The sequence below is a fragment of the Mirounga leonina genome, unplaced genomic scaffold, assembly GCF_011800145.1.
Source record: "Mirounga leonina isolate KUSES-001 unplaced genomic scaffold, KU_Mleo_1.0 Mir_91, whole genome shotgun sequence".
NCBI classification, from domain to species: domain Eukaryota; kingdom Metazoa; phylum Chordata; class Mammalia; order Carnivora; family Phocidae; genus Mirounga; species Mirounga leonina.
The window spans coordinates 15,676,151-15,695,364 of NW_023270839.1; the positions used below are offsets into that span (position 1 = coordinate 15,676,151).

The following is a 19,214-nucleotide window of genomic DNA, read 5'->3' on the forward strand; positions in this document are numbered from 1 at the left end:
GTATTCTCCTTTAAAGCTACAGTAGAGGGGCACCTGGGTGGCTTAGTCGGTAAGTGTCTGCCTTCGGCTCAGGTCATGCTCCCAGGGTCCTGGGATCGAGCCCCACATCGGGCTCCCTGCTTGGCGGGAAGCTTGCTTCTCCCTCCCCCACTCCCTCTGCTTGTGTTCCCTCTCTCGCTACGTATCTCTTTGTCAAATAAATAAATAAAATAAAAAAATAAATAATATATATATATTATATATTATATATATATATTTTATATATATATATTATATATATAATATATATATTATATATATAAAAATAATAAAATTTAAAAAAAGCTACAGTAGATACTAGCTATGCATTTAATAAGTAATTACAGAAGTTTCTTAACAGGATTAATGTACACTTGCATTTGGCACAGTCCTGTTATAGTGGTATACTATTTGTCCATTTGGATGTCACCCAATAGGCCTCACGGAGGAATTTCCCATATTACAGAATCTGGCCTTAAACTTGAAGGTCAGAAACTATATTTTGTCAGGATGTTAAGACTGGAGTCCTCTTTCATGATGTAAAATAATCAAATTTAAGAAAAATGGTTTATAAAAATTAGAATGCAAAATTTAAGCCATCATGTGGACTGTAGTGCTAGTGGTAGCTTGTTTAGTACATTGTCTACATAAAATAGATCCTCATAAGATATTAGATCATTGCCGAAATCTAGCTTCATGTGAATATGCTCAACAGAGTACTTACATGCTTTGAATGTTTAATTGCCTTTGACTGGATAGCTTGATGGATCCTTCTCTACAGCAGAACAGTCTTGCCAAAAGGACTAGACTGTTTCCTTGCTGTCAAGAAATATGAAGAGTCTGAGATTTTTATCCTGGCAACAGGTTAACCTGCCAGTTGTATGGATGCTGACAGAAGACAAGACTGGTAGGTGAGAGACAAAGGTCATTATTACCCACAGCACAATAAAGTAGCGTGAGCTTCATGTTTGTGCTGGTCTCCTGGCCTTCCAACTCCCATGGGGATGGCGCTGAGCTGCTCAGGTAGATGTTGCACACTCAGTGGGTTTGCATCACAGCATTGGACCCGTGGGCTTAGGGAACCCAAAGTCTTTTATAAAGGACAGTAAGTTTTGCCTGACTTTTGCCAGGGAGGGAGACAGTGTCTTAGTCATATACTGGATACTAAACAAACATAACTGAAAACTGGGAAGACACTATGTTTCAGTGATCTCACTTTACACACATCTTTGCATAGAAATAGTCTGAAACAAAGGCAAACAGTGCCTCTCCTCACTAGGTCTGCAGAAATGAGACCTAAGGAGAATTATTACCTAATACTAGCTGAAAAAACACTAGGTTTTTCCTCAAGTTATGCTTAGGTAGGCATTGTAAGTGTTTGTCTTTGACTCATTTTCAGTGCTTCCATGGGCTATTTAAATCCTTTCCATGGATAGGTACGTTCTTTGAAAATGCTAATGCTCTCAGTCAGATATTAGTTCAGTTAGGTCTAATAGACCTAGAAGCTAGCATTATAGCTCTTTTACTCAATTTTGCTTACTTTCAAGTTCCTGAAGGTCATTTCATTATGGACAAATAAAGCCGCATGTATCAATGAGCTTCTGATAGAAAATTTATGACGTATTTAGTACTTAGAAAGCAATATATATAATGAACTCCTGAGAAACCAGCAAACAAAGAAATGAGCACCCCCAGTCCCATTCCCTTGCTTCATTCTAGAGGTAACCATTATCTTGGATTTTGTTTACTTTGCATTCCTGTGCTTTTCTTGGTAGCTCAACCACTTATTTCTTCTTCTTTGGCCAGTGGATATTTCAGTTGTTTCCATATTTTTGTTGTTATTAGGCATACTGCTAGTGCAAACTTTCTTGTTCCAACTATTCATATGCAAGACTTTCTTCAGGGTGTATAGGAATGGGCTTTTGACATTGGTGTGTACAGAAGGCTCTGAACAAATTAGACAAATTAGTCTATAGGATTCATGTGCTCTATGAGTAAGAGATACTTACTGAGCATTTGCAAGATTATAGAAATAGCTGTGATTGTTCCTTTATAAAATGGTTTTAATTAAGTGGTCTTCTATGACCTTGTTCCTGAGTAATCTGAGTAATAAAATTTTCAGTGACATTTCTCCATTTTTAGTTTTATTTATGGGCAATATCTCTTTGCTAATGGTAGTTTTTCACTCTCTTTAAGGAGGTTTTGATGAATAGATATTCTAAATTTTAATGCAACTGAATTTATCATTCTTTTTCCTGATGGTGTTTTTACAAATTCCTCTGTATTTTTGTCTCAAAGGTTTTCTCCCTATTCTAAAAGTTTTAAATTTTTGTTTGTAACCCACTTCAAACTAATTTCTGTGGTAGTGATCCAATTTTATTTTTTCCATATAGATAATAGATAATTAATTGTTCCCACAACATTTATTGGATTCCTTCCCCCACTGATAAGCAGTGCCATATCTTCATATATCAAGTTGCATGTTTTGAATCCTTTTTTAAAATCTGATCAAATGCTTACTTCATTTTGTGTTTACTTCAGATCCCATTTTCTTCGTGACACCTTCCCAGACCATTGAATCCATGGTGATTTCTTCTCCTGTTAACTCCTGAATTCTTACACATTCCACCTTAAGTTATAATTACATAACTTTGTAAGCTTATGCTTTATCCTTTTACCTCAGTGAGGATAAGAACCATTTTTCTACTTTATTATGCTTTCCATAGTGCTTAGTATTATATATTTTTTAGGAAATCAAATATAGTTGCATACTGAAACTAAAAGGAAAACTGAATGGGAAATGTCAGCTCATAATTTTTCACACTATATAGAAATAGGTAGACATAGGAGGATGCATAATAAAGACAGGTTAGAGAAAGTAAACTCCATAATCCAGAAATTGTACTTCATCCCACATTAATCATTTAGTCCTTCCTCATAATTAAAATTGGAATGCTTCTGTTTCTCTTTATGGTCCTACTATGTGATTAAAATGCTAAAGTAAAATTTTAAAACTGTAGGAAACAAGGCTGGGAATGAATTAATTTATTTAAGTCCTTAACTATTTTATTTTCTTTTAGAGAGAGAAAGAAAGCATGAGCAGGGGGGAGGGGGAGAGGGAGAAGCAGACTCTAAGCAGGAAGCCTGATGTGGAACTCGATCCTGGGACCCTGGGATCATGACCTGAGCTGAAGGCAAACGCCTAACCAACTGAGCCACCCAGGCACCCCTGTCCTTAACTATTTTTATTAAACTTCTTTTTTGTTTAAGATACTACTAAGTAGGTGGTTCATGTTGGATATGCCCATTCAAATTCATTATTGAGTTGAAGTATACAAACTTTTTAATCCAGCAATTCTACTTTTAGGAATTTGTGATGCAGATATGCCTGGACATGTGTATTAAAAATAAATATAAAGATATTTGTTCAGTTGTGTTTATAACAGCAAAAGCTGGGGGAAAGTCTGTGTATATTAAGCAGACTAGTTAAATAAATTATTCATTCAATGGAAATTCATTCAATGGAATATTAAGATGCTATTAAGCTGCTATTAAAAGAAAAGCTATATGTATAAACAGAGAAGGGTATCTGTAATGTAACAAGTGTAAGGAAGCACTAAATTTTTAAAGATCCACATAAATGCAGACATACATGAGTGTGTGTGTAAATACATAGCCCCAAAGTGGAAAGTACAGTTATAACTGATGAACTTACTTTGACATACCATAAGCACCCAAAATCCGTAATTTACGTTTGGGTTCGGTTTTGGTGTTTTGCATTCTGTGGATTCAGACAAATGTGTGACATGTATCCATCATTATGGTATCATAGAGTTTTTTTATTGCCCTAAAAAATTCTCTATGTTCCGCCTATTCACCTCTATTCCACTCACCAAAACACAACTCCTGGTAACTTACCTTTTTACTATCTTTATAGTTTGCCTGTATCAGAAAGTCATATAGTTGGATTCATAAAGTTAATATAGCCTTTTCAGATTGGTTTCTTTCACTTAGTAATACGTATGTAAAATTCTTCCATGTCTTTTTTTCTAAATATTGAATAATATTCTATTGTCTGGGTATACCACACTTTATCTTTTCACCTACTGAAGGCCATCTTGGTTGCTTCCAAGTTTTAGCACTTATGAATAAAGTTGCTATAAACATTGTTGTGCTTATTTTTGCCTGGACATAAGATTTTGAATCTTTTGAGTAAATATCAAGGAGCCCAATTGCTGGATCATATGGGAAGAATATGTTTAGTGTTATAAGAAATTACCAAATTGTCTTCCAAAGTATCTGTACCATTTTAAATTCCCACCAGCAGTCCTCTTGCTCCACATCCTTCCCAGCATTTGGCATTATCAGTGTTCTGAATACTGGCCATTCTACTAGTTGTGTAGTGGAATCTCATTGTTTTAATTTTCATTTCCCTGATGACTTAAGGTATGTAGCATCTTCTCATTTGCTTACTTTCCATTTGTGTATCTTCCTTGGTGAAGTGTCGAGATCTTGGCCCATTTTTTTAATTGGGTTGTTTGGTTTTTTATTGTTGGTTTTTAACAATTCTTTGTATATTTTGGATAACAGTCCTTTATCAGATATCTTTTACAAATATTTTCTCCCAGTCTGTGGCTTGTTTTCTTGTTATTTTCACATTGTATTTTGCAGAGCAGAAGTTTTTAATTTTGATGAAGTCCACCTTATGAGTTCTTTCTTTCATGGATTGTGCCTTTGGTGTTGTATCTCAAAAGTCATCCCCATTTCTCTGCATCCTCACCAACATCTGTCATTTCCTGACTAGAGGGGAGGGGGGGAGGGGGATGGGTTAGCCTGGTGATGGGTATTAAAGAGGGCACGTATTGAATGGAGCACTGGGTGTTATATGCAAACCATGAATCAAGGAACACTACATCAAAAACTAATGATGTAATGTATGGTGATTAACATAACAATAAAATAAAAATTTTTTAGAAAAAGCCATCACCGTTACCAGGGTCATCTGTTCTGTTCCACTGATCTATTTGTTCTTTTGTATCAACCACACTGTCTTGATTAATATAGCCTGGAAGTCAGGTAATGTCAGTCCTCCAGCTTTAATTCTCTTTCAATATTGTATTGGCTATTCTGGGTCTTTTGCCTCTTTCTATAAACTTTAGAATCAGTTTGTCAGTATCCACAAAATAATTTGCTGGGGGTTTACTTGGGACTGCATTGACTCTATAGACCAACTAGGGAAGAACTGACATCTTGACAATATTGAGTCTCCCAATCCATGAACATGGAATATCTCTGCATTTATTTTCTTTTATTTTGTTCATCAGCATTTTATAGTTTTGCTCATACAGATGTTATATACATATTTTGTTAGATGTATGCCCAAGTATTACATTTTGGGGAGTGCTAATGTGAATAGTACTGTGTTTTCAATGTCAAACTCTGTATGTTTATTGTTCATATATAGGAAAGTGATTGGCTTTTATATATAAATCTTGTATCCTGCAGCCTTTCTATAATTGTTTATTAGTTCTAGGAGTTGTTTTATCAGTTCTTTCAGATTTTCTACATAGATGATTATGTCACCTGTGAACAAGGACAGTTTTATTTCTTCCTTCTCAATCTATATACCTTTTATTTCCTTTTCTTGTCTTAGTGCATTAGCTAGACACTCTACCTTTGGATTTAATCTTCTTTTTCTAATTTCCTGTGGTCAAGACTTAGATTATTGATTTTAGGTCTTTCTTTCCTAATATATATGTATGCATTTGATGCTATAAATTTCCCTGTAAACACTTCCTTCACTCTATCCCACAATTTTCATTTCTATTTAGTTCAAAATACTTCTTAATTTCTGTTGATTTCTTCTTTGATCTACATGTTATTTAGAAGTGTGTTGTTTTGTTTAATCTCCATATATTTGGGGATTTTTCACTTACCCTTTTGTTGCTGACTTCTAGTTTAATTCCTTTGTGGTCTAAGAGCAGACATTGTGTAATTTCTGTTCTTTTAAATTCATTAAAATCTGTTTTATGGGGGTGCCTGGGTGGCTCAGTTGTTAGGCGTCTGCCTTCGGCTCAGGTCATGATCCCAGGGTCCTGGGATTGAGCCCCGCATTGGACTCCCTGCTCAGCGGGACACTTGCTTCTCTCCCTCTCCCACTCCCCTTGCTTGTGTTCCCTCTCTCACTGTGTCTCTCTCTGTCAAATAAATAAAATCTTTTTTTTTTTTTAAGATTTTTTTTTATTTATTTATTTGAGACAGAGAGAATGAGAGAGAGAGAGCACATGAGAGGGGGGAGGGTCAGAGGGAGAAGCAGGCTCCCTGCCGAGCAGGGAGCCCGATGCGGGACTCGATCCAGGGACTCCAGGATCATGACCTGAGCCGAAGGCAGTCGCTTAACCAACTGAGCCACCCAGGCGCCCTCAAATAAATAAAATCTTAAAAATAAATAAATAAAATAAAATAAAATCTGTTTTATGGCCCAGAATGTGGGCCATAAATGTCTTGGTTAATGTTCATGTGAGCTTGAGAAAATATGTATTCTGCTATTGTTCAGTAGTCTATAGATGTCAGTTATATTCACTTGATTGATGGTATTGAGTTCAGCTAGGTTCCTAATGATTTTCTGCCTGTTGGATCTGTCCATTTCTGATTGAAGGGTGTTGAAGTCTCCAGCTGTGGTAATAGGTACATCTCTTTCTCCTTGCATTTCTATCAAGTTTTGCCTTGTGTAATTAAATGCTCTGTTCTTAAGCACTACACATTAAGGATTGCAGGTCTTAGAAAATTAATCTCATAACATTATGTAATGCCCTCTTTATTTTTTTTTTAAGATTTAATTTATTCCTTAGAGAGAGGAGGCACAAGCAGGAGGAGAGGCAAAGGGAGATGGAGAAGCAGGCTCCCTGCTTGATGTGGGGTTTGATCCCAGGACCCCAGGATCATGACCTGAACCAAAAGGCAGATGCTTAACCGACTGAGCCACCCAGCTGCTCCTTAATGCCCCTCTTTATGACCAATAACTTTCTTTGCTTTGAAGTCTGCCTTGTCTAAAATGAATTAAATTTGCTTTCTTTTGATTAGTATTAGCATAGTGTATTATTCTCTCTCCGTTTACTTTTACTCTATATGTGTCTTTATACTTATAGTACATTTCTTGTAATTGGGTCTTAACTTTTTTCTTCATTCTGGCAGTCTATTTTTTAATTGGTACCTTTAGGGCATTAACATTCAAAGTGATTATCGATACAGTAGGATTAATATCTATCATTTTTTTACAGTTTTCAATTTGTTGCCCTTGTTCTCTGTTTCTCTTTTTGTCTTTCACTTACTTTCTGTCTTTTGTGGTTTCGTTCAACATTTTATATGTTTTATTTTCTCTCCTTTTTAGCATATAAGTTATATTTGTTTGTTTTTACCTTTTTTTATGGTCGCCCTGTGGTTTGCATCTGTGTCCATTTTCAAAGAATACTAAATCACTTTACAGGTATTGGGATTACCTGATAATAACAAAATAATCCTAACTCCTCCTTCCCATCTCTTATATCATTACTGTCATTTATTTCACTTTATATATGTGAGTATATATGTATATATATAATCATACATGAATGAATACATTGTTACTATTTTTGAATAAGCTATTCTCTGTTAGCTCAATTAAGAATAAGAAAAATTAAAATTGTATTTTATTGTGAAAAATTATTTTATTCTTTCCTCAGTGCTCCTTTACTCTTATGTAAATCTGAGTTTCTGATCTGTATTATTTTCCTTCTCTCTAAAGAATCTCATAACATTTCTTATAAGGCAGGTCTACTGGCAACAAATTTCTTCAGTTTTTATTTGCCTGAGAAAGTCTTTATATCTTTTTTGAAGTTTGTTTGCTTTTTGACAAGGTACAGAATTGTAGGTTGACAGATTTTTTCTTTCAACACTTTAAATATTTTACTCCACTTTCTTCTTTCTTACATGGTTTCTGAAAAGTCAGATGTAATTCTTTGCTCTTATATAAGTAAGGAATTTTTTTGTTGTTCATTTTTCAGGATTTTTTCTTTATCTTTGAGTTTTTATAGTTTGAAAATATTCTTAGGTGTAGTATGTTTTTTGGCATTTATCCTGCTTGGTGTTCTTTGAGTTTCCTGGGTCTGTGGTTTGGTGTCTGGCATTAATTTAGGTAAATTCTCAGTCATTACTATTTTAAATAGCTCAGAGATTTTTTTCCTCAGTCATGTCCAGTCTAATAAGTTCAGCAAAGGCACTCTTCATTTCTCTTAATGTTTGTGAACTCTAGCATTTCTTTTGGTTCCTTATTAGAATTTCTATCTCTTTCCTTGTATTGCTCATTTGTTCTTGCATGCTGTCTATCCATTAGAGCTTTTAGCATATTAATCATAGTTGTTTTAAATTCCTAGTCTGCTAATTCCAACATCCCTGCTATATGTGGTTCTGATGCTTGTTCTATCTTTTCAAATTGTGTTTTTGCCTTTCAGTATATTTTACAGTTTGTTTTTTTTTTTCTTAATAGCTACACATGATGTACTGGGTAAAAGGAACTGCTAGAAATAGGCCTTTAGTATGTGGTGGTGAGGTATGGTGGGGTGGGGAAGCATTCTGTAGTCCTATGATTAGGTCTCAGTCTTTTAGAATGAGCCTGTGCTTCTGGACTGTTAACTCCACAAGTATTTCACAGTTTTTTCTAACTTTTTAGTTGGGTCAGCTGGTTAGAGTTGACTAGAGTTGGCTCTTTGTCTTCTCCTAGGTCACGTAGGCTCTGATAATATCCTAGGTCAGGCTCTGGTTCACTAGTTTCCTCCTGAGGGCAGACCTTTTTAAAAAAAAAAAAAACCAAAAACTGGAGTATTCTGGCATAGTTAAAAAATGGTTCCTTTTCCCATCCCCCTTCTGGAAGCATGCAAGGATTTTTCTGATATTTACTGCAAGAACTTGGTTGAGCTCCTGGTGGAGGTAAACACAACAAAAATTTGGGAGCTTCACTATGACTGGGTCCACTTAGAGTTTTTAACTCAGTATATACACTGAGCTCTGGCAACTCATCAATTATAGTTCAGGTTTTCCTACCCCAGCACTGGTTTCTATGGGAATTTCTCCTCATGAATCTGCTCTAGTGGGCTGTGACTCCCTTTATTTTCCTGTCTGTCTCCAATCTTGGAGGCAGGGGTTTGCACTGTGTCCTCCTCTCTCTTACAGATCTGAGAAGAGTTGGTCATATTTTTTCTATTTAGGTTTTTTACTTGTTAGGACAGAGTGGCAATTACTAAGTTCCTTACATGCAGAATCAGAAACCAGAAGTTCGTGTTACTTTCGAAGTTAAAATTTAAATGTGTAAGGAATCGCCTAAGTTTAAATAATAGGATGATTCAAATAATGCTTTTTGTTAAAACTATTTTGAAAGGCTTCACTACTAACAGGCTATGAAGTTTTGGAATACACACTGCATATAATTTTATTAAAAATAAATACATTCTCTTGTCACTTAAGTAGAAATTGTTTATATTTTAGATAACGTTCAGTCATCCGGGCCTAGACAGTCAGAGCAGAAGTATAGAATATGTACAACGACAAATATCCAAGGAATGTGGAAACCTAAAATCCCAAAATAGGGTAAGTGATCTTAGTTATCTTCTTTTTTTGTTGTTGTTGTTTTGTTTTGTTTTTAGTGTTTTTATTTTTTTTAAGATTTTATTTGAGAGAGAGAGCACAAGCAGGGGCAGAGGCAGAGGGAGAGGGAGAAGCAGACTCTCCGCCTAGCAGGGAGCCTGATGCAGGACTCGATCCCAGGACCCTGGGCTCATGACCTGAGCCTAAGGCAGACGCTTAATGACTGAGCCACCCAGGCACCCCTTAGTTTTATCTTCTGATATAGACTATAACTAATTAAAATATAAGTGAAATTTTTTAGTCTCCATGTAGCTGAATTATACTAGAAATTTTTTTTTCATGTGTACCTTTGCTACATATATAATTATAAACATTATTACTTAAACTCCATCCAAGTTTCTGGTTTGAGTCTGGGGATTGCCACTGTGTATTTATCACCGAATAAAGCCAATAGGAATTATATATTGGTAATTTAATAGACTGTATCCATCATTCCACCTTTAGGCCAGATCTGGAGGGTTTTTTTAGCCCCAGTTCCATAATATCTTGAGAATGGAAGTTTGCCTCAACCTGGATCAGGTGCTTTCCTGTAGACCAGTCACTGTGTCCAGGGACTAGGACTGGGAGATACAAATGTGACTACAAGAAGCCCGCTTATATAGGTAAAGGGAAAGGTCATTTTGATTTAGACCCCATTTGATTTATCCCCAAAAAGATATAATTTGCTCCTGGGCCTCAGGAAGACAATATACCCAGAAAGCGTGTGGGAGAAGGAGGAAGGAGAGGGAATGAGAACAAGCAGGTGTAGTGTGTTTTAAGTCATTTTCGGAGACTATATAGCCAAGCTATATACATGTGTGTCTGTGTATTGGTTTGCTAGGGCTATCATAACAAAGTATCAGATGGAGTGGCTTGAACAAAAAAAAATATTTTCTCACAGTTCTGGAAACTGGAAGTCTAAAATCAAGATGTTGGCACATTTGGTTTCTTCTGAAGCTTCTCTTCCTGGCTTGTAAATGTCTACTTTTTGGCCATGTCCTCATATGGTCTTCCTTTTGTACACCCACATCTCCAGTGCCTCTCTGTATGTCCAAATTTCCTTTCCTTTTCTTTCTTTCCCTTTTTTTTTTTTTTAAGATTTATTTATTTATTTTAGAGAAAGAGTGAGAGAGAACACGTGTGAGCAGGGGGGGTGGCAAAGGAAGAGGGAAAGAATCTCCAGCAGACTCTTGGCTGAGCACAGAAATCCCACGACCCCAAGATCATAACTGAGCTGAAATCAAGAGTCGGAGACTTAACCGACTGAGCCACGCAGGCCCCCCCAAATTTCCTTTTCTTAAAAGGATACCAGATTGTATTGAGACCCATCGTAAGGACCTTATCTTAATGTAATCACCTTTTAAAGGCCTTATATCCCAAATGTTGTCACATTCTGAAGTATTGGTCTCAACATATGAATTTGGGAGTACACAGTTCAGCCCATAACATTCCGCCCTCTGGTTTTTCACATTCATCTCATCACAACAACCCAAAAGTTTTAACCCATTCTAGCATCAATTCTAAGTCCTGCATCTTTTCTAAGTACCCTCTAAGTTGAGTGTGGGTGAGATGCAGGGTGTGTTTCATCCTAAGGCAGAATTCCTCTCCACCTGGGAACCTGTAAAGCAAGACAGATTACCTGCTTCCAAAATACCAGGATGGGAAAGGCATAGAATAGATACTCCCTTTTGAAAAGGGAGAAATCTTAGAAAGAAGAAAGCACTCATGAGTCCTAAGCAAGTCTAAAACCTAGCAGGGCAAGTTCTGTGAGATTTTAAGGCTTGGGAATAATCCTCTTTGGCTCTGGCTCAGTATTTTGTCCTATGGGCCCAGCAGAGTGGTGACCCCAAATCCTTAGCAGTAGTGGGTGATAGCCTCATACCCAAGGTTCCAGGTTTTCTGGCCCACTGAAACTGAGGAGAGAGCCTCACCCTTGGGATCATTCTTTCCTTTTCTTAAAGGATAACACATATTTTCAGTCAGAAAGTTCTATTTGCCAGTCCTGTAAATCCTAGAAGTCCAAAAAAGCTTTTCTTCGTTTCATGCTACCTCTGTTTCCTGTAGTCCTTTGTAGCAGCTTTGTAGCTGAGATAGTTGATTGGATTCAGGAATCACACCATAATCTCTTTATTATATGATTGGTTAGCCACACCTTTGGTATTCTCTATAGAACATGCTTTCTCAATTTTTGCACTACCCATAGGCAAAGAATTTTCCAATTCTTCAAGATCTCCTTCCTTTTTGCTTAAAAATTTCTACTTCAGTTTATCCCTTTCCTCTCACATTTTAGTGTTAGCCATAAGGAGAAACTGAGCACCTTCAACACTTTGCTTAGAATCTCTGCCAAATATCCAAGTCCATCAGTCACAGGTTCTATCTTCCATAAGATGCTAACATACAGTTCATCCACATTCTTTACCAATTTAAAACAAGTATCACCTTCCCTCCAGTTTCCAACATGTTCTTTATTTCCATCTGAGCCTTCACCAGAAGCACATTTAATGTCCATATTTCTAACAATAGTCTCTTCAAGGCTTTTTGTAACATGAATCTCAAAACTCTTTTAACTTCTACCCATTTCCAAAGGCGTTTCCACGTTTTTACGTACTTGTTAACAGCAACACTCCAATTCTTGGTATTAGAATCTGTATGAGTCAGGGTTCTCCTGAGAAACAGAACCAACTAGTTATGTATATATACACAGAGAGAGATTTATTTTAAGGAATTGGTTCATGGAATAAGAAAGGTACATATGCAAAATATGCAGGTAGGCTAACAGGCTTGAGACCTGGGGAAGAGTTGCAATCCCATCCAAAAGCGGTCTGCTAGCAGAATTCTGTCTTGCTTGGGCTGGTCAACATTTATACTATTAAGGCCTTCAACTAATTGATGAAGTCTGTCTATGTTGTGGAAGATGATCTACTTCATTCATAATCCACCAACTTAAAGATTGATCTCATCCAAGCAACCATCTTCACTTAAACATCCAGAATAATGTTTGATCAAATATTTGGGCACTGCAACCCAGCCAAATTGACATATAAAATTAACCTTCACCGTTCTTATCGCCGTTTTCATCTCTCTCCTTTTTAGGTCCCTTTGAAATCAATCCGACATGTCAGCTTTCAAGATGAAGATGAGATTGTCAGAATAAACCCTCGAGATATCTTAATACGTCGTTATGCAGACTACAGACATCCTGACATGTGGAAAAATGACTTAGAGAGAGATGATACTGATTCCAGTATTCAATTTTCTAAACCAGACAGTAAAAAATCAGACTATCTGTACTCTTGTGGGGATGAAACTAAGTTAAGTTCACTCAAAGACTCTGTGGTATTTAAGACACAGCCTTCCTCATTAAAATTTAAGAAGTCAAAACGAAGAAAAGAAGATGGTGAACGTTCCCGCTGCGTATACTGCCAGGAAAGGTTTAATCATGAAGAAAACGGCAGGGGAAAATGTCAGGATGCTCCAGACCCTATTAAAAGATGCATATATCAAGTTAGTTGCATGCTCTGTGCAGAGAGCATGTTATATCATTGTATGTCAGACTCAGAGGGAGATTTCTCTGATCCCTGTTCATGTGACACTAGTGATGACAAGTTCTGCTTGCGATGGTTAGCCCTAGTAGCTTTGTCCTTCATCGTACCATGTATGTGCTGCTATGTCCCTTTGAGAATGTGCCATCGTTGTGGCGAGGCGTGTGGGTGCTGTGGTGGGAAGCATAAAGCTGCTGGGTGAAAGGATCCCGTGCCAAAATGAGCTTAAAATCTTTGTTTCCAGGAATTAGCTAACTTGGATTTGTGGAAGCTTTTGGCAAGCAATAGGAAATCTTGCCTGGTATCACTGGGGCCACACGTGGAGGAAGCAGAACTCGTTAGTTCTTGGCATTTCACAAACGCTAGCCATGCCTAACTTTCTCCCTTCAGAGCATGGCATGTTTTGTTACAGGTTGTAAAGCGTATTTGCAAAAGGAAACCATTTCTGGTTATTGGCTATACAAAGTGAGCATAAAATATCCAACTTAAAAGGGATTAATTTTTGGCATTTTTGTATATTTATGCATTAGGTGATGGGACTTTTAAAGGTTTGAATTCATTAAGACATAAACTAAAAGTGCACTAGGGGACGGTTGTTTTCAATCTAAGAAAAGTTAACACTTGGGAATTGTAAGAAGTAAAATAAGTGCAACTAAATCATTTATTAGTTGTTTTTTGAAAGCGGTTTTATGTATAAATAACAAATGTTTATATTTAACTAAATATAAGGTACGAATTATCACATATTAAACTTTTCTTCCCCTTCCTAGTTCTGAAGTAGATGTACATATATCTACTGTCACATTCCATTATATTTTAAATATTTTACTCATCTAGTTAATAATGTTTTTATTCCATGTGAATGATTTGATATTTTCATCTTCATTTCCCTTTGGCTACAGTTTATATTGAGTTCTATCTGTACATTCTGGTAATCTAAAATCTTTAAAAATATTCTAATAGCCTTGAGTGACCAATTTTTTTTTTTTAAAGCACAGATGTAATTGTGTAATGTTCTGATGGGAACGTAACACTTATTTTTATATAAAAAGAGACTGAGTAAACATTATAGAAAAAAGTGAGGTTTTGGGGTTGTTTTGTTTTTTGTGGTATTCAACCAGCAAGTTGTTTTCTTTCAGAGTTTCCTCCTTCAAAAAATCACATTGCATTTACAAATGTTTTACAAGGCAAAAAGTGTAACTGGATAGTCCATGTAAAAGTTTCCTCCTGAAATCTCCATTTATCATTCTGCTAAACTAGAATATGTTCAGCTGTGTTAATTTTTTAGCTTAATTCTCAGTGCTTATTATTCACATAACAATAACTTTTCCCAGTTGCATTTTATTTTATTTAAACTTGCCAAAAGCAGAATTATTTTATGTTAAAGTATATACTAAACTATCCCAGGAAAGTATTTAATCCAACATTGTGAATGAAATATCTTGTACATATAATTTTATTTCTTTTGCAGAGCATTGTATTACTGGATGTTTTATTTACAAAGTAGTTGGATAAATGTTCCAACAAATTGTTTAAAGTAGTTGGGGTCAATTTGGTTAGTTTGTTTTTTTGTTGGTTTTTGTTTTTGTTTTTGTTTTTTTGTCTAAGTGTTACATTAAAACTCTAACAAGTAAAGGGTTCTTTAAGAACATTCCCTTAGAGGGATAAAGTTGAGAAGTGTGCCTTTTTTTTTAATGGCTTGAAGTTTCAGAAGTGATAAAATTAAAATCACACTACCATTTGAAGCTCATTTCTATGCAGGTTTTAAAATGTCATTTATGTATTGTTCTTTTTACATATCACACTTAAGCTTGTGTTAGCTTTCTTCTTTTGCCCCAGATCAAACTGAACAATGTATATAACACTATCTGTCTGTAAAATACTTTTTTTAAGAAAGCATTTATATTTATATGACAGCTTGAACTGACAACATTGTGTATATAGATCATCTTGAAGTATTATTTCACATTGAAAAGAAGAAAAATATATTGATAACTATAGATGTTATGAAGAAGAGGTTATTTCTAGTTTTGTACTAAAAATCAATTGGATGAACTAAATCCAAAATACGACACTGTAGCAGCAGTTTTAAGACTTATTTTTACTGTTTATATAACTGAACACTGCTACACCAGATGATCTTCATCCCTGAAGTTTTCAGCTAAACTTGGTTTCCTAGAATAGACTGTTAACTTTCAAAATTACTTTTTATTGGTAAAATGGAAATATTGGTTTTCCTTGTGAATGAATTTTCATATTTGTAAGTGCTGAGTTCATAATTCAGGTTTGAGCAAGGTGTGAATAACTGAAGAAAATAACTTGCTGGCCCTATAGGAAAATGCTGTGGAAATGAACTGTGTATATACTTCTGGGAAGAACAAATTTAATCATTTCTTCTGTTAAGCACTAATCAGTATAGTGCAACTCCTGGTTCTGTACTGTATTTTATATGCAACATATATGCTTTAATATTTTAATGTTTGTGCATTAATATTTTCAATTTGTTTAACCACTTTGCTGCTAAGATTTTGCCATCCCATTCCCATTTTTTTCCTTTACAATTTTAAACAAGTTTCTTCATTAAAAACTATGGTGATGAAATGGTTTTTATTTCATCTTGGATCTTTATAGTTAACACACTCAGATTCCAAACCAGTCTAGAATACTACCTGATAAGATAATGTTGTCTGAATCCCTCTGTGGAAATGTTCTCTTGAGTAAATTAGAGTTCTTTGGGGAAAAAAAGGATAGTTTAAATTTCTCATTCTTAAAACGTGTATAGGTATGTTCAGGAGCATTTTCTCCTGCATACAGACTGGGCACTGCCAACTGACTTTTCCTCTGAAACCTTTCTCTTTGCCTTTAATCTGGTAGTATAAGCAAATGGCTAAACCAGCTTAAGTAATAGTAAATATTGAAAATGAAATCATCCAGATGGCGTAACGAGAAAGACTTTGGTCTGATGGCTTGTTGTGTTCAGAACTGATAGTTCTTAAATGATTTTTCTCCTGCCTTGACAGGGGAATCATTTGATTTCTGAACAAATATGAGGTATGGAACTTCAGCACCACCTACTGGATGATTTATAGACCAGAGACATGAGGTGGCAATCAGGATCTGACAGGGTTCATCACTACTACCAATAAAAAGGGCTATTTAAGTAGTGGCCACCTCCAAACAGAGAAAGCAAGAGTAAGAAATATCTCAAAGGAACTGTAAAACAAACCTTTTCTCTAATGTGTCTTTTGGTCCCTGAAAGATTTTAAGCACTTTTTTCTTACATATCCTGTCTTAAAGTATTTATTGATCTTTGGAACTGGCAATCAAACTTAATGGATGTGCCGAAGCATTTATAAAACTAATTCTTTTAACCTGCAAAAGCCATTACCAAAATGGTATTCTAATTTTCCTCCCATTACTAGCCAGGGAGTCTTTTTAAAAAAATAAATAAACATCACCTATATTTGATCATGACAACTTCAGAGAGTGTGTGTATGTCTCTGGGATGATGTTGGGACAGGGGTTAAAATGTAAAGGGGAAAACTTGAAACTACCTATTTTCATTGGTTATTCAGCAGTGCCTAAAAAGAACTTTTGAAGTAATACAAACGCACTTTCAATTCATGTGTATAGTGCCATCTGATATCTTGGGTAAGTCTTGCTTTTTCTTTTCTTTTACTCACCACCCCACCCCCTTAATTGAATGCCACAGAGATGTTTTCTAATATCCATATAAGTCTTCAAAGTACAGGAAACATGTACTTTCCTCCAGATGGGCAATTTAAAGGATGTTTCTTTTGTTGAAATTTACTTTAGGCTTTGTGATTACTTTTTGGAATATGTGGGTGAGATTGGGTTTTTAATTTTAGCCCAAAGATGCATTAAGTAAGTGTAACATTTTTCTACATAAAACTTGGAAAACTTTAGTTACCTAGAAAACAGATTCTTCACTAAATATTCTCATTCTTAATTTGAACTCCAGGGTCATATTTCTAAGTAGAAGGGAAAGCACACTAGAAACTTACATTGTTGCACTTAAAAAAAATTGGTCTATGAACCATGATAATAATAGTACCATAAGGTACTATTGTTGACTCACTGTTTTGCAGTGAGTCAAAACATTAAGAAATCACAACCTGAGGTGATTTATATAAACCAAAAAAAAAACCAACAACCCCAATAACAACAAAAAAAGGGCTTTAAGGTATTAAGGTACTGTTTGCCTAGCAGCCAGGTGGTTATAAAACTTTCATATGCTTTGATACACTGATGTTAGCCATTGTTCCTGAAAGCTCCTTAAATTGCATAAGTTGCTAGTTTTGAAACTTTTCAAGAATAATCTAGTTGAAAAACCTTTGTATTAAAGATACACATAGATTTTTGTGAATATCGCCAGTATGTAGTGTCATTTGCTTTCTATTCTTGACCTCAAAAGTGCCTCACTTGTATATTCCATTAAAAGCTTGACTGCATTCTTTCTAATAAGCAATGAAAAATTGTTTAACTCATGTCATAATGTATCTCCTTAGATATAGTTGATTAGCTTGATAGTTTGGATATATAATGTAAATATGCATATATAAGTTTGTAACTGTTTTTGTTACATCATACCCATGTAATTGGACATATCAGATGATATCATAAGAATTTGTTTTAATTACCTGATTAAACCTATCATGAAATACAAAAGGACTTTTTCTTACTCTTCTAGAGGATAACAAACTGTCACATAAGATATAGTAATTACTCAAGGAGAAAGCAGTAGAAATGGACTTTTTTTTGGTCATTTTTTAAGGTACGTTTTTAACTGAAAGTTCATGTATATAGTTCATCTTATTGACACTTATTCACCTTTGATTGTATCCAGATTTTTTTAATGGTTGTTACCTATAAATAGGTAAATACAATAGATATAAACATGTTATATTTATTGGTTTGGGAACATGATATGCTAAATCTGGATTAAATGGTAATCCTTGAATGATATGTGGAAAATTCTTAACCCAAGACTACTACTGATTTTTTGTGTGTCCTACTCAGTTTCAGAGTTTCATTTGTAATATAAACAAAAATAACTAATATTCTAGATGAAAAATTAATAGGACAATACTCAAAAATCATAGCTTATTTCAACACCAGAGTAACTTTTGGATTACTGTATTAGTTATATTTACTTGAAGAATCAAGAATTAACTGTTCACCATGAATTATGAAATGTAGTCTCATGTGCTTATTTACAGGTTTTCAGAAATTTACTTTATATTCTTCACAATCAAGTTAATATCCACAAGTAAGTAGAATGATTTTTACATCAGAGAATTCAAACTAGGGTTTCTGCTTGGCCATCAGTATAGTGTCATGCTTACAGTGGTCCTGAAAGAAAAAAAACATTGGTATTAATAAAACTGGAGTTGACTCCTTTAAAATTAACTGCTTTAAGATTTGCAGTTTTATAGAGATCCTTTGAAATGATGGCTCAAAAAATATATTCATAATAAAAGTCTAACAAAATCATAGTTGAAATGGTGTTTTCTTTTGTCTATCAGGTTTTATTTTTGTTACGTAATATATTTTAAATGATCACTTTTTAGTTCTCAATCCCATAATGAAGTATTAATCTACCTTTTTTTTTTTTTTACCAAAGAGGAGATTTAGGCTTCAAGAGGTTAAAAAATATTCCGAAGATCACATTAGGGGGCACCAGGATTTGAACCAAATTGCCTTACTTCAAAATCCATGCTTTTAGTTACAATACAATGTTGTATTTTGTTACACGGGTTACATATGTACTTAACAGAGTAACTTTATTATTCTGTCAAAATGAAATTTTATTTAAGCTGGAAAATTTTATAAGGGAATAACTTCTTAATTCCCACTCCTTTTTGTTTCAATTCTGGTTCCCCTATTCGTCTATCTCACTAAGTTGTGGTGCATTATCTGCATTATGGCATGTGGGGTTCCTTAAAGTTGGGAGAATAAGACTGTGGTACTACTTCA

General features: G+C 35.0%; 1 protein-coding gene across 2 annotated transcripts in view; it reads left to right on the forward strand.

Annotated features, from left to right (window-relative positions):
- The window catches only part of SPRED1 (sprouty related EVH1 domain containing 1), a 120,324-nt gene extending 101,596 nt beyond the window's left edge, over positions 1 to 18,728 (forward strand). For both annotated transcript variants that reach the window (XM_034994507.1, XM_034994506.1), the window contains exons 6-7: positions 9,538 to 9,639; positions 12,769 to 18,728. In XM_034994507.1, coding sequence (XP_034850398.1) covers positions 9,538 to 9,639; positions 12,769 to 13,419 — 753 coding nt within the window. In that variant the 3' untranslated portion in view covers positions 13,420 to 18,728. The remainder of the gene's footprint in view (positions 1 to 9,537; positions 9,640 to 12,768) is intronic.
- Positions 18,729 to 19,214: the final 486 nt, after the last annotated feature.